This window comes from Castor canadensis, chromosome 2, assembly GCF_047511655.1.
Source record: "Castor canadensis chromosome 2, mCasCan1.hap1v2, whole genome shotgun sequence".
NCBI lineage: Eukaryota > Metazoa > Chordata > Mammalia > Rodentia > Castoridae > Castor > Castor canadensis.
In genome coordinates, this window is record NC_133387.1 from 6,530,468 (window position 1) to 6,541,833 (window position 11,366).

The 11,366-nt window shown below is 49.7% G+C and overlaps 1 protein-coding gene across 1 annotated transcript; it reads right to left on the minus strand.

Moving 5' to 3' along the window:
- Positions 1 to 386: 386 nt before the first annotated feature.
- Positions 387 to 8,964, minus strand: Aoc1 (amine oxidase copper containing 1). The gene is made up of 5 exons (XM_020176384.2): positions 8,897 to 8,964; positions 2,509 to 4,094; positions 1,423 to 1,708; positions 997 to 1,129; positions 387 to 720 (listed from the first exon to the last, which is right to left on the minus strand). The coding sequence occupies exons 2-5, from the start codon at positions 4,088 to 4,090 to the stop codon at positions 454 to 456; spliced, it is 2,268 nt and encodes a 755-aa protein (XP_020031973.2). The 5' UTR covers positions 4,091 to 4,094; positions 8,897 to 8,964; the 3' UTR covers positions 387 to 453.
- Positions 8,965 to 11,366: the final 2,402 nt, after the last annotated feature.

Sequence of the window (11,366 nt, forward strand, 5' to 3'; positions counted from 1 at the left end):
GTCAACACTACAACGAGTCACCCTGCACAGGTTTCTCCCTTGTTTATAGGTAGATCTTGGGGTAAACCCCTAGGTGCTGGACCACTGTGCTGAAGAGTAAAGGTGTGGGTAATTTTGTTGGATTTTTCCATCGTTTCTTCCTTATGGTGGTGCCATTTTGAATGCTCACCACTGAGGTGAGAGAATTCCTCAAGAGGGAGCTGACAGCTTCAGATTAAAAAAAAATCATCTGATAGATAAATCTGGCATCTCAGTGGGCTTCCTTGGCACTAGTCATAGAGGTCTTGTTGGGATACAGTAGGCTAACAGAATGGAGCCCATTGCCACATGCTCCATGGGTGTGGCTGCACCCGCCCTGGCCTTCCTGGAGAAGCAGCACATGGGACTGGGAGCTGAAGGGTTTATTGTACGGGGGGGCTCTGGGGCTTTCAGGTAGGAACTGGGCCAGGCTTCTCACACAGGCTTGTAGGTCCCATTGTAGCTGAAAGGGGGAGGCTTCAAGCAGTCTCTGTCCTCAGGGATCCATTGCTGAATGTAGTTGGAACCCTTGTCATGAGGCCACACGATCACGGTGTCTCTGGATGCCAAGGAGGGGTCCTCTGGGAAGAAGTTGAACGGCCGGAGCAAGAAACCCACAGAATTCCCAGGTGTGGCTGTGTTGGGGATGTCTTCTGAGTGGGGAATGTGCAGGAAGCCCACTGTCACCCAGGCCACCAAGTCCTATGGGAGAGAAGTTGGCATTAGTGGGCAGGACGGTACTGAGTGGTGACTGCTGGAGGCCACACTGGCTTAGGGCGTTTTCAGTTGCACCCGTCAATTTCTGAGATCCCCTGGAGCCCCATTTTAAAGAGATGGACAGGTTTTTCATGACCTCTGAACTTGCCCTCCACACAGTCAGCCACATTCCAGGGACCCGGACAAGTCTGGGTAGAGGCTGGTTAAGACTCTGCTGGTGATGAGGCCAGAGGCAGGCAGGGATGGGGACTAGGTCAGTACCTCATTTTCAAGGCTCTCATTGTTCTGAAGAAATTCCTCAAAGACTACAGGGGGGTCCCAGGGGTCATTCTGGTTGTAAATGCTGCTGCTGCTCCTCTCCGCCTCATGGTACTTGGTCACTGCCAGGGGGTACCTGCAGGCCGAAAAGAAGCCAAGTGGCTCTGGCAGCTGGGGTGGCCTCCCAGACCCTCCCTGGGAACATCCTCAGGGCTGACGATGGGGACAGCTGCTGCTTCCAGAAGAAAGGATTGTCTCCTGAGAGTCTGCAAGAGTGCCCAATGCCAGAAGTCCTGCAAGCAACCTCCACTTCCTCCCCGAACGCATGGACACATCTCCCAGACACAGAGCCTCATGGACAGAAGCACAGACAGATACAGACACTGAGGAGAGCCCCTCACCCTCCCCATCCTCCCCTGGTCTCCTCACCTGGCCCAGGTGATGGCCCGCTCCTCCTGCCAGTCCAGAGGCAGCACCTGATCAGCCATGGAGTGGATCTGCAGGCGGTAGCTGCGCCTATGACCCCAGGGGTTCTTTTTGGGGCTGGTAAAGAGCAGGTACTTGGGCAGGGTCCATCCGAAGCGGAAGGCGGCTTGGCGTTCCCGCAGGTACCGCCTCTGTCTTAGAGTTGGCTGCACAAGCTGGTGTCCTGGGCTCCAGGGGTTGGTGATGTTTTCCAGCTTCATCCTCAGTGTATGGAAGCTGTTCTTGGTGCCTGGAGGCACGAAGTGGGAGGGAGGATGAGAATGGCTCTGGGAACTGACACCTCGTCTCTCTCCGGCAGAATCTCCTCATAAACCACAGCCAACCCAGGAAGAGGGTGTGCTGGGGGCATGCACTGGGCTAGCTACACAAGGGACGGAAGGATTAAGAACACAACCCAGAGGGCCTGGAAGACAGCTCATGGGTCAGTCACGGCAACTGTGGCAGTTCCAGTGTGACTGTGGATAGGTCTCTCCAGAGCTGTGTTCAAGCCTGTTTGCTGTGGTTTTAACCGTAGAGAAGCAGCAGCCCATCTTTCCCTGGGTGTAAGAGACTGCCCAGCGTGCTCTGGGCTAGAGAACCAAGTGGGGCTGAGTGGGTGGTCCTGGAGGCCTTGTCCTGTTTTGGGACTTGGATGTCGGCATTACACCCACGCCACTCTCCCATGGTGGTATGCATCCAGGGGACACACTGAGTATCCCCTGCTAGCACCATTCTCAAAGTGTTAGGCAGTAACCTTCTTACCCTTCCTGACCCATGTGCACCTTTCTACTCAGCCCCAGGGTAGGGTCAAGTGCACACCATGGCATTCTGGGTAACCCTTGGGCACTATTCACTTAAATCATTTTTCGGGGTCACATAAATCTCTAGTTTCATCTTTTGCAGAAGCAGGCTGAGCAAACACTCCTGGGTTTATTTCAGGGAGCTTTAGGGCCACCCCCTGTGGAGTGTAGTCATTGGTTGAGTGCAGATGTCTGACAGGGTGGGAAGTGGGGGTGGGGGGTGGGGGTAGGGAGTGGTGTCTGGTCCCACCTGCCACATCCAGGTCCACGCGGTAATGCACCAGATGGGTGTGCATGTTGCCCAGCAGGTGTTTGTGCAGGCGAGTACCGTAGCGCAGCCCCTCGGGGGTGTAGAAGGTGGCGTGGATGTAGCCGGTGGCGTGCATCTTGACCTCCATCACACCGTTAGGGTGGAAGATGAAGTCCCAGATGTAATCGTAATTGTAGACTGTTGAAGTCGTCCGAAGCACCAGAATGTGTCCTTTCAGCCCCGCATAAAAGTTGAAACCACCATTAAAGTCAGAATTAAAGTGTCGCCGGAGGGGCACTCCTGTGGGCATCTCAAAGAGGCAGAGGGCCCGCGGATAGCGGACGGGGTCATCCTCATCGTAGTAGTGGAAGGTGTCCAGGAAGGTGGCGCTCTCTGGACAGTCAATGCCAGGGGCTAACTCATGGGTAACGCTGCCTAAGCCCCAGCCCACATCGACGTACTTGGTCTGCATGCCTGCCGGCGTGTGTCCTCCATACAGTGCCAAGGCCTCTTGCACGCTGACCTCGTAGGCGATGCGCTCACCCCCGAAGTGCACATTCAGGACCTGCAGCCCAGAAGAGGAGCGCAATCTGAAGGCAAAGCTCCAGCCTCCATACAGCACTGCGTTGCCCTCCAGCCTGTAGCGGGGGCCGTGGGGCTGGACCACGCGGGGACCACCTACGCTGATGGGGGTGGGGAAGTCCCCACGGGGCTTGTAGGAGGAGAAGAGAGGTAGCTCTTCTGTGCTCTCGTTCCCATGGCCCGTGGGCAGTGGGCTCTCCAGGACCACTGTGGCCACCTGTCCATCTGCATACTTCTGAGCCAGTTCCTCTGGGCTCCGGTAGAACTTTCCGTTGTACCAGACCTGCTCCACCGTCCAGTCCTGGGCGTTTGTGCTCCCATGATCCACAAGGAGCTCTAGCCCAGTGGGGTGCAAGAAATAGCCTTCTACAAAGCGCTGTAAGATAAGCCAACTGCGGCGCTGGCCCGATGCCACGCCTCGGGGGGCCACATCGGTGAAGGTCAGGCATCGGCCCCCACAGTCTTGGAATGAGAAGCCTGTGGTATCAAGGAAAAACTGATGCAGGGGCTTGGTGGCCTTCTGCAGGGTGTGATGGAGGAGGCTGTACTCTGCAGCAGAGACCGGCCTGGATGCCCAGGACCGCTGGTGTCCTGGCCTGGGGGACAGCACTCGCATGTAGGAAGGCAGTGGCAAAGGCCCCACAGCAAACTCAGTGACATTGGGCTGCTTCTGGTCCCCAAAGAAGATGATGGCACGGGCTTCCCGGGTAGGACGTCTTTTCCCATTATCCAGAAATTTCAGCACCTGCTGCTTCTCTGGCAGCAGCATCTCGATGAGGAACACGCTGTTCTTGGCCATGGTTGGTACCGTGGAGCGCTGCAGCCCCAGCTCCTTCCTGGACCAGAGGAAGCTGTGCACAGCCTTGAGCTCCTGGGCGCTCAGATCTGCAAACACCCCGGCCTTGCCCTGCAGAGTCCAAGGGGGGCGCTCTGCCACCACCGCAGGTAGCAGCAGGATGGCAGCCACTGCCCAGCCCAGGGCCAGGCTGTCTCGCCGCATTGCTCTGGAACGCAGCAGAGGAGAGGGACTCAGTAATTTCCCTCAGACTAGCAATTTCCTTTAGCCTCTGGTTTTCCTACAGACTGAGCTTCCTCTCCTTGCAGACAGTTGAGGTTCCCAGTATGGCCTAGGCCCCTGTCTATGCGTCCATCAGTTTCCTCCCTGCTTTTATTGTCTGTGGACTTTCTCACTAGCTACACAACCTAAGGCTCTGAGCTCTGAAGCCTGCAAAGTGCTTCTATCTTGGTGACACAGAACTGTATTAATAGCAAAACTTCCTTTTTGATGCAACAAAATACTTTTTAGAAGACAATTTTTTTTTTTTTTTTTTTGGTACTAGGGTTTGAGTTTATGGTCTTGCACTTTTTAGGAAGGCACTTGACCACTTGCTAGCCCTTGTTGCTTTTTCTTTCTTTCTTTATTTTTGAAATAAGTTCTCTCTTTTGGACCAAGGCTGGCCTGGATTGTGCACCTGCTATTTTATGCTTCCAGCATAGCTGGGATTACATGTGTGCCACTGTACTCAGCTATTGGTTGAGATGGGGGTCTCATGAAGGTTTTTTTTTTCTCCCAAGTAGCTAGGATTACAGGCTTGAGCCATGGTGCCCAGCTTTGTATTGCTATTTTTTTTCTTTTTTTCTTGTATTCTTCTTTTGTTTTGCATTGGTAATTTTTTTTTCAGTACTGAGGTTTGAACTCAGGGCCTTATGCTTGCTAGGCAGGTGCATTGGTAATTTTTGAGAGAGGGACTTGCTTTATGTTGGGGCTGGCCTGGACTGACATCTTCCATTTGTCCTTCCCCATATAGCTGACAGGCGTGGGCCACCAAGTCCAGCCAATGGTTGTGATGTGTATCTCCCAAACTTTCCCTGCCCCCACCCCCCTCCCAGGCTGGCCTGGAATGGCGATCCTCCTGATCTCTGCCTCTGGAGTAGTTAGGATTACAGGCTTGAGCCATCTGCATAGCTGCTTTAGTTATCATTTACATAGGGTCTCAGGGGTTCCTCTGGGGTCAGTCTTGGACTTTGATCCTCCTACTTGGCCCTTGGAATAGCTGGGATTACAGGTGGGGACCACTGTGCCTAGTCAATCGGGAGACAAATTTTGAAGTTTTTTGTCGATGTACCAAGGGTGAAGCTGTATGAGTTTGAGTCCTGGTAAACTGCACTCCTAGGACTAGCTGTATGACTTTGGGCACATTGCCTAAACTCTCTGGGTCTCCATTTTCTCAACTGCAAAATAGAAATAATAGTAGCACCTTCCTTTCTAGGGTTATTGAGAGAAACCAACTGCACAGTAAGTATAAAGTTATAGCAAGTACTTATAGTCAGTGCTAAGAGCACTGACTTGTTACTTAGGCCTACAAATGTCCAAAGAGCAACTAAAAGCAAGATAAAGAACTTGACACCGCCGTCTTCATTTTGTATCTGTCTTTGGTCTGAGCTGTTTTCTCTGCAGTCACTCTGCAATTACCTTGGAATCCAGGCAGGACAGGACCGATCGACTGTCTGTGACAAGAGTTGAAACTGCCCCTAGACAACAACGACTTTCTTATTTTGTCCAGATTGCTCTGCGATAACCACTTCTCCAGAGCTTGTTGGTAATGGTCAACCAGTCCACGCTCTGCCTGGAACTGTTTAATAATTCTGTACATCCCTCACCTCCTCCCAGCTCCTCCTGTGTTTAAACTAACGCTCACTTCTGTACTGGGAAGATGGCTGAAGTGCTTACTGTGCCTCTTCCTGTGGAGCGTCTGTGCTGTATGGTAAATCTCCTTTCTCTGCCTACACCAGTACTCATCTCCTTATTCAGTGTATTGGGGCGAGTGGCCAGACAGGACACGTGGAACCCCTGGAGTTGGGGCTCTGGCTTAGAACTCTGGTTACAAAGTGTTTGGAACCGTGTTGGACTTGTAGGAAGCATGCATGAATTGTTAGTTACTCTTCTCTTTAATTTGAGCCCTGATGACACAGTTTGTGAACCCCAGCACATCAAAGGCTTTAAGCACTGCAAAGTGATTTCAGTGAGTTTAGACTTTGGGGTGAGGATGAGGGGGCCAGCTCTGCCCAGCCTTCTTTGCCTCCCTAGAGAAGGAGGCACTAATGTCATGGTCTCTTGACCATCCAAGGCTATAGGATTGTACCTGGGAGAGATCAGCTCAGGTAGGGAATCAGGGAGAGGCCCTTTCCCCCTTCCTTTTGGAGGAGGGCATGGTCAAGGTCAGCTTTCTGATCCTGACCCCAAGCTACCAGTAAAATCCTGTAAGCTATCCTGTGCACATAGCTTGGAGTGGAGCCTCTGCTGTGCAGGGAGACATATGTGACCAACTCTCTATTCCTTTGCACCTGGGGTGGGACCACCTGCTAGGCCCTGCTATGTGTGGAGTCCCTGGATCTGGCCCAGCCTGCTGGCTGCTACAGCCATAGCTGTCACTATTGCCCAGCCCTGGTTTTTCTAGACCCTAAATCATTATAGAGGCTGCTGGGCCCTTTTGGGACTGCACACTTACCATTTTGTTTCTCTATAGAAGAGCTGCCTGCACCACATGTCATGACTTCCTGAAGGCTCCAGCTGACCTTGGAGTCCACCCAAGGATTCCTTGGGGTCTTTGACTTCAATGTCTAGATCCAGATGCCTATTTACAGCATGGGCATGTGAACGGATAGAGACTCTGAGAGGTTCTGGCTCTCGGGTAATTGCTCTCTGTGTTTCCCAGATTGGAATCGCTGGGGATAAATCTGGAGAGAACACTTTGTCCTGTGCAGAGGGAGGCACAGAGAGGGTCTCAGTCTCTCCCAGACTCCTTCAGGGGGCTAGGGTGCTGCTAGCACGGGGTGTAGGGGCTGGGACTTGAGTGCATTTCACCTAAGAACTTACTTGCATGAAATGAGACACTTCATCAGTACCAGGTGGAGGAACTGGGAGAGAGAGCCTGAACATGGTGCACGGCTTTATCTTCTGCTTTTCAGAAAACGCACTTCATACATCACATACTGGATTCATAAATGTCAGGAACACAGCCTATTTGTTCAGTAGCAGCTCACGTTTCCTCGTGAATTCTTCCCTCTATAGATGCTCAACATCATGGTGTCCCTCCCCTCCCCACTCTGCTCGCCTCTTTCTGCCAAGTTCATATCCTGCACCTCTGTTCCCCGCCAAGGAACTTTCTGTCTCGGGCCTGACTTAAATTCACTTCTTCACTCGTCCCCTCAGCACTTACACTAATGAGCGTTTCTTGAGTTATAGATTGGTGAAAGATGTTTGCTGGGACCGCTCCATCACCTGATGAGCTTGTGGGCCTCACCTCTTCTTTCCTTGGGTCTCCTGGCCCTGCTGATCACAGTCAAGGCTGATCACTAGAGTTAGAACCATGGTGGGGACTTCCCTCTGGTGGCCCTGTCTTGTCCCTCTGGCGCTAATGGCCTTGTGCTTTCAGGGCCCAGCGTGAAAGGAGTAGGTAAGACAGGAGTTCTGGGTGAATCAAGAACCAGCAAGAGGATGTGAACTGATCTTTTGTTCTACTGCTACATTTTGACCAGGCCTCCTTCTTTATTTTTACTTTTTTAAATGTACTTTTTTTTTTTTTTTGGTGGCACTATAGTTAGAACTCAGGGCCTCTCACACTTGGTAGGAAGGTGCTCTACCACTTGAGCCACTCCTCCAGCTCCATATACTTCATTTTTAAAAGGGGAACTATAGGGGGAGGGGAGAATCAGAGGAAGAGGGTAGCGGGGGGCTGAAGAAGATCAAAGTACTATACGTACATATATAAAGAAAGCATAATAAAGTCTACCAAACACTGTTTGAAAAAGGTGGGGAGGAGGAGACAGCTTAAGAGACTATAATAGAGGGGTGAATTTGTTCAAAGTACACCAAATCCATCTATGGAAATATCATGGTGAATCCCCCTTGTACTACTAATGTATGACAATAAAAGTAGCAAAAATCTATTCATTTAAAGAGCAGTTTCACAGTGAAATGGAGCAGAGGGTACAGTGAGCTCCTACACAGCCCCTGCCCCTCTGGCGGCCCCCGCCCACTGTCAGCGACTCCAGCATTGTCCATGCTACAACAGATGCACTGTTATCAACCAGAGTCCAGAGTTGACATCAGGGCTCACTCCTGGGTTTATTCAGTGGATTTTGACAAAAGTATATGACATCTACCATTCCAGTATCTCACACTGTTCTCAGCTCTAAAAATCCTCTGCATTCTGCCTGGTCCTCCCGCCTCCCCTTCAAGGTCTGCCTACCCCTGATCTTTTACTGTCTGTACTGCTCGCCTTTTCCAGAGGCATTTGGTTGGACTCCTACAGCACACAGCCTTGCAGATGGCTCCTTTTATTAGTGGTTTGCATCTAGGGTGCCAGTCTTTCATGGCTGGGCCTTCTTTTTTTGAGGGGTGGCTCATTTTATCCCTAAGTATCTTTCTGTCTTGCCAAGGAGAGAGACATGGCAGAGATGTTTACTTTCCCCAGTAGAACTCTCTGTTAGGACATCCAGTGGACAGTGAGGAGTGGGGGTTGGACAATGGCAATAAGGCTGTAAAGGACAAGGGAGAACTTGGCAGCTAGCAAGCCCTCTAAGCTGCAAACGGGAAGCGTACCCACTGCTCCCTTACCCACCTCCTCGCTGCATTCCTCTCTTACCCAGGAGCACCCCAGAGCCTTCAGCAAGTCACTCTGGCTCTTGTACTTTTAGCCCTCCTCCCTCTGTATCTGCATTTCTCCTGCACCTCACTCCACACCTGTCCCCTTGCTCTCCCCTCTTCCCAGTCAGTCCCTTCTTGTGTCCCATTTGAACGCACCTGTGTGCTCTGCTCCTGCGTCTCTGCTGCCAGCCTCTGATTCTAGGCGCTGACCCCTGACTCCTTCTTGAAGTCTACTGGACCCCGCCCTGTAAGGGAGGGACAGGGTGAGGTATGTGCTGACCAAGGTGGAGACCTATAGTTCAGGGGGTTCCCCGGTGGAGTGGAGGCTGTCCTTGGGCTGCTTTCCTATGGTTTCTCCTGTCACAGCGCCACCTTCAACAAGAACTGTCCTTGACTTTCTCTGTTATGAGCTGTGAAATGCTATAATCTGTTAACATAGGTGGCACATTTCAGGGCAGAGATGAGGACCAGGGGAAATTTGCTAGCTAGTAGTCTTTCCAGAGGCAGACACATGGACAAAAGCAGGGCTGATAGAGACTGATACCCACAGCAAAACAGAGAGCTCCATCCATGTACAGGACTTAGGACCAGAGACAGAACAGTGTGGGAAAGAGAAGCCACAGAGTTGAGCCCCCAGAAAAAATATTTTTCACCATCTCTGGGGCCCTGACAGTATTAAGAAAGGAGGAAGGGTGTGACTTGGGAGAAAATCAGCCAGAGTGGCTGAGGTTGTGGCACAGAGAGCAGAGGGGAAAGGGAAGGGAAAGGTCACACACCTCTGCAGGGAGGGGACAGAACTAGAATGGCTTAGTTAGGTTGAAAGGGAGCCACCATAGGTGAGGGGGTAACTCTTGGCTAGAGGATCAAGAACAGAGACAAGAGTTTCTTGTCATGGAAGAGTCAAGAGTCCCTTCCCCCTTGGTCATCGAGGCAGGATGTGCAGGGGTTGCTTCCTGCTTTGTGGTTATGCAGATTTTGCATTTTTCATCCGTCTTCCCACCACTTGCATTGCAGGATGAAGGAAGGAAGAACAATCAGTCAACTGAACATCTGATTTGCCATTATAGGTCTTTTCTTTTTCCTTTTTTTCTTTCTTTTTCCAATTCTAGGTCTTAATTTTTTTTTTATTATTGTTGTACTGGGGGTACATTGTAACATTTACCAATATACCATTTTACAATGTATCATAGTTGAATTCACCCTCTCTATCATTCTCCTTTATCTTCCCTACTCCATTCCTAGTTTCAACAGGTCTCATTTTCCATTTTCATACATGAGCACACAATATTTCCACTCCTCCATCCTTTCCTTATTCCTTCCTCCCCCACTGGTGTCAATCCACAGACAAGATCTGTTTTAATCTTCCTGTTCTCTGTTTTTGAGAAAAGACATTTTTGTTTGTAAACCAATTCTAGGTCTTTCATGTCTTTGAGGAAAGGGATTGGCTTTAAATGAAAGATTACATCTTTAGAATTGTGTGCTTATCAGCTCCATGGAGCACTGAGGGGGTTTGGATCAGTAGAGTTCCAGGAACAACTTGACTTTGGAAAGTCTGACTTGTTTCAGTTCCACAAGGACAAAGTTAGTAGTGAGAGGATGGAGTGGGAGAAGACATATATGTAGATCAAAAGTGAAGGAGCCACATGCAGAAGAATGAGTTGGACCTCTACCTCACACCATATACAAATATGAACTTGAAATGCATGAAAGAGCTAAATGGAAGAACTAAAAACATAAAACTCTTGAAAGAAAACAGAGGAAGGGCTGGAGGCATGGTTCAAATAGAGAGTACCTGCCTAGTAAGTGTGAGACCCTGAGTTCAAACCACAGTACCTCAAAAATATATAAATAAAAGACTTTAAGCCAGGTACACTGACTCATGCTTGTAATTCTAGCTACTTGGGAGGCAGAAATCATGGTTGGAGGCCAGTTGGGGAAACAGTGAGACTCCATCGCAACAAATAAGACACTGAGCATGGTGGTGTGTACGTGTCATCCTAGCTAAGCAGGAATTGTAAATAGGAGGATCTTGGTTCATGTCAGCTGGGAATAAAATCAAGACTCTATTAAAAAAATAGCTAAAGCAAAAGTGCTGGGAGCATAGCTCAAGTGGTAGAGAAAGCCTACCAGTTGCTTATGCCTGTGAAGAACAACGCCTGGAGTTCAAACTCTAGTACTGTCAAAAACATAAACAAAAAACAGAGGAGTATATATTCCTGATGTTAGGGTTGGAAAGAGCTTTATATGTGACCCAGAAGCACAAGAAACTAAAGAAGAAACAGACAAATTGAGCATCATCAGCATTAAAAATTTGTGCTTCAAAGAACACTAAGGAAGTGAAAAGGCAACCCACAGGATGGAAGAAAACATTCAGAAGTCATGTGTCTGAGAAAGAGAATTGTATCTAGAGAATTGTATGCAGAGTACACAACTCAATAATAAAAAGACACATAGCTAAAAATGGGCAAAAGATCTGAATATTCTTCTGAGAAAAACATACAAATAACAATAAGCATATGAAAAGATGTTGACATCTTTTGTCATCAGGGAAGTACAAATCAAAACAACAGGGAGAACATTTAAAAGCCTCCCTTTCACTTTGAAATATTAAATTAGTTGTTGTCAA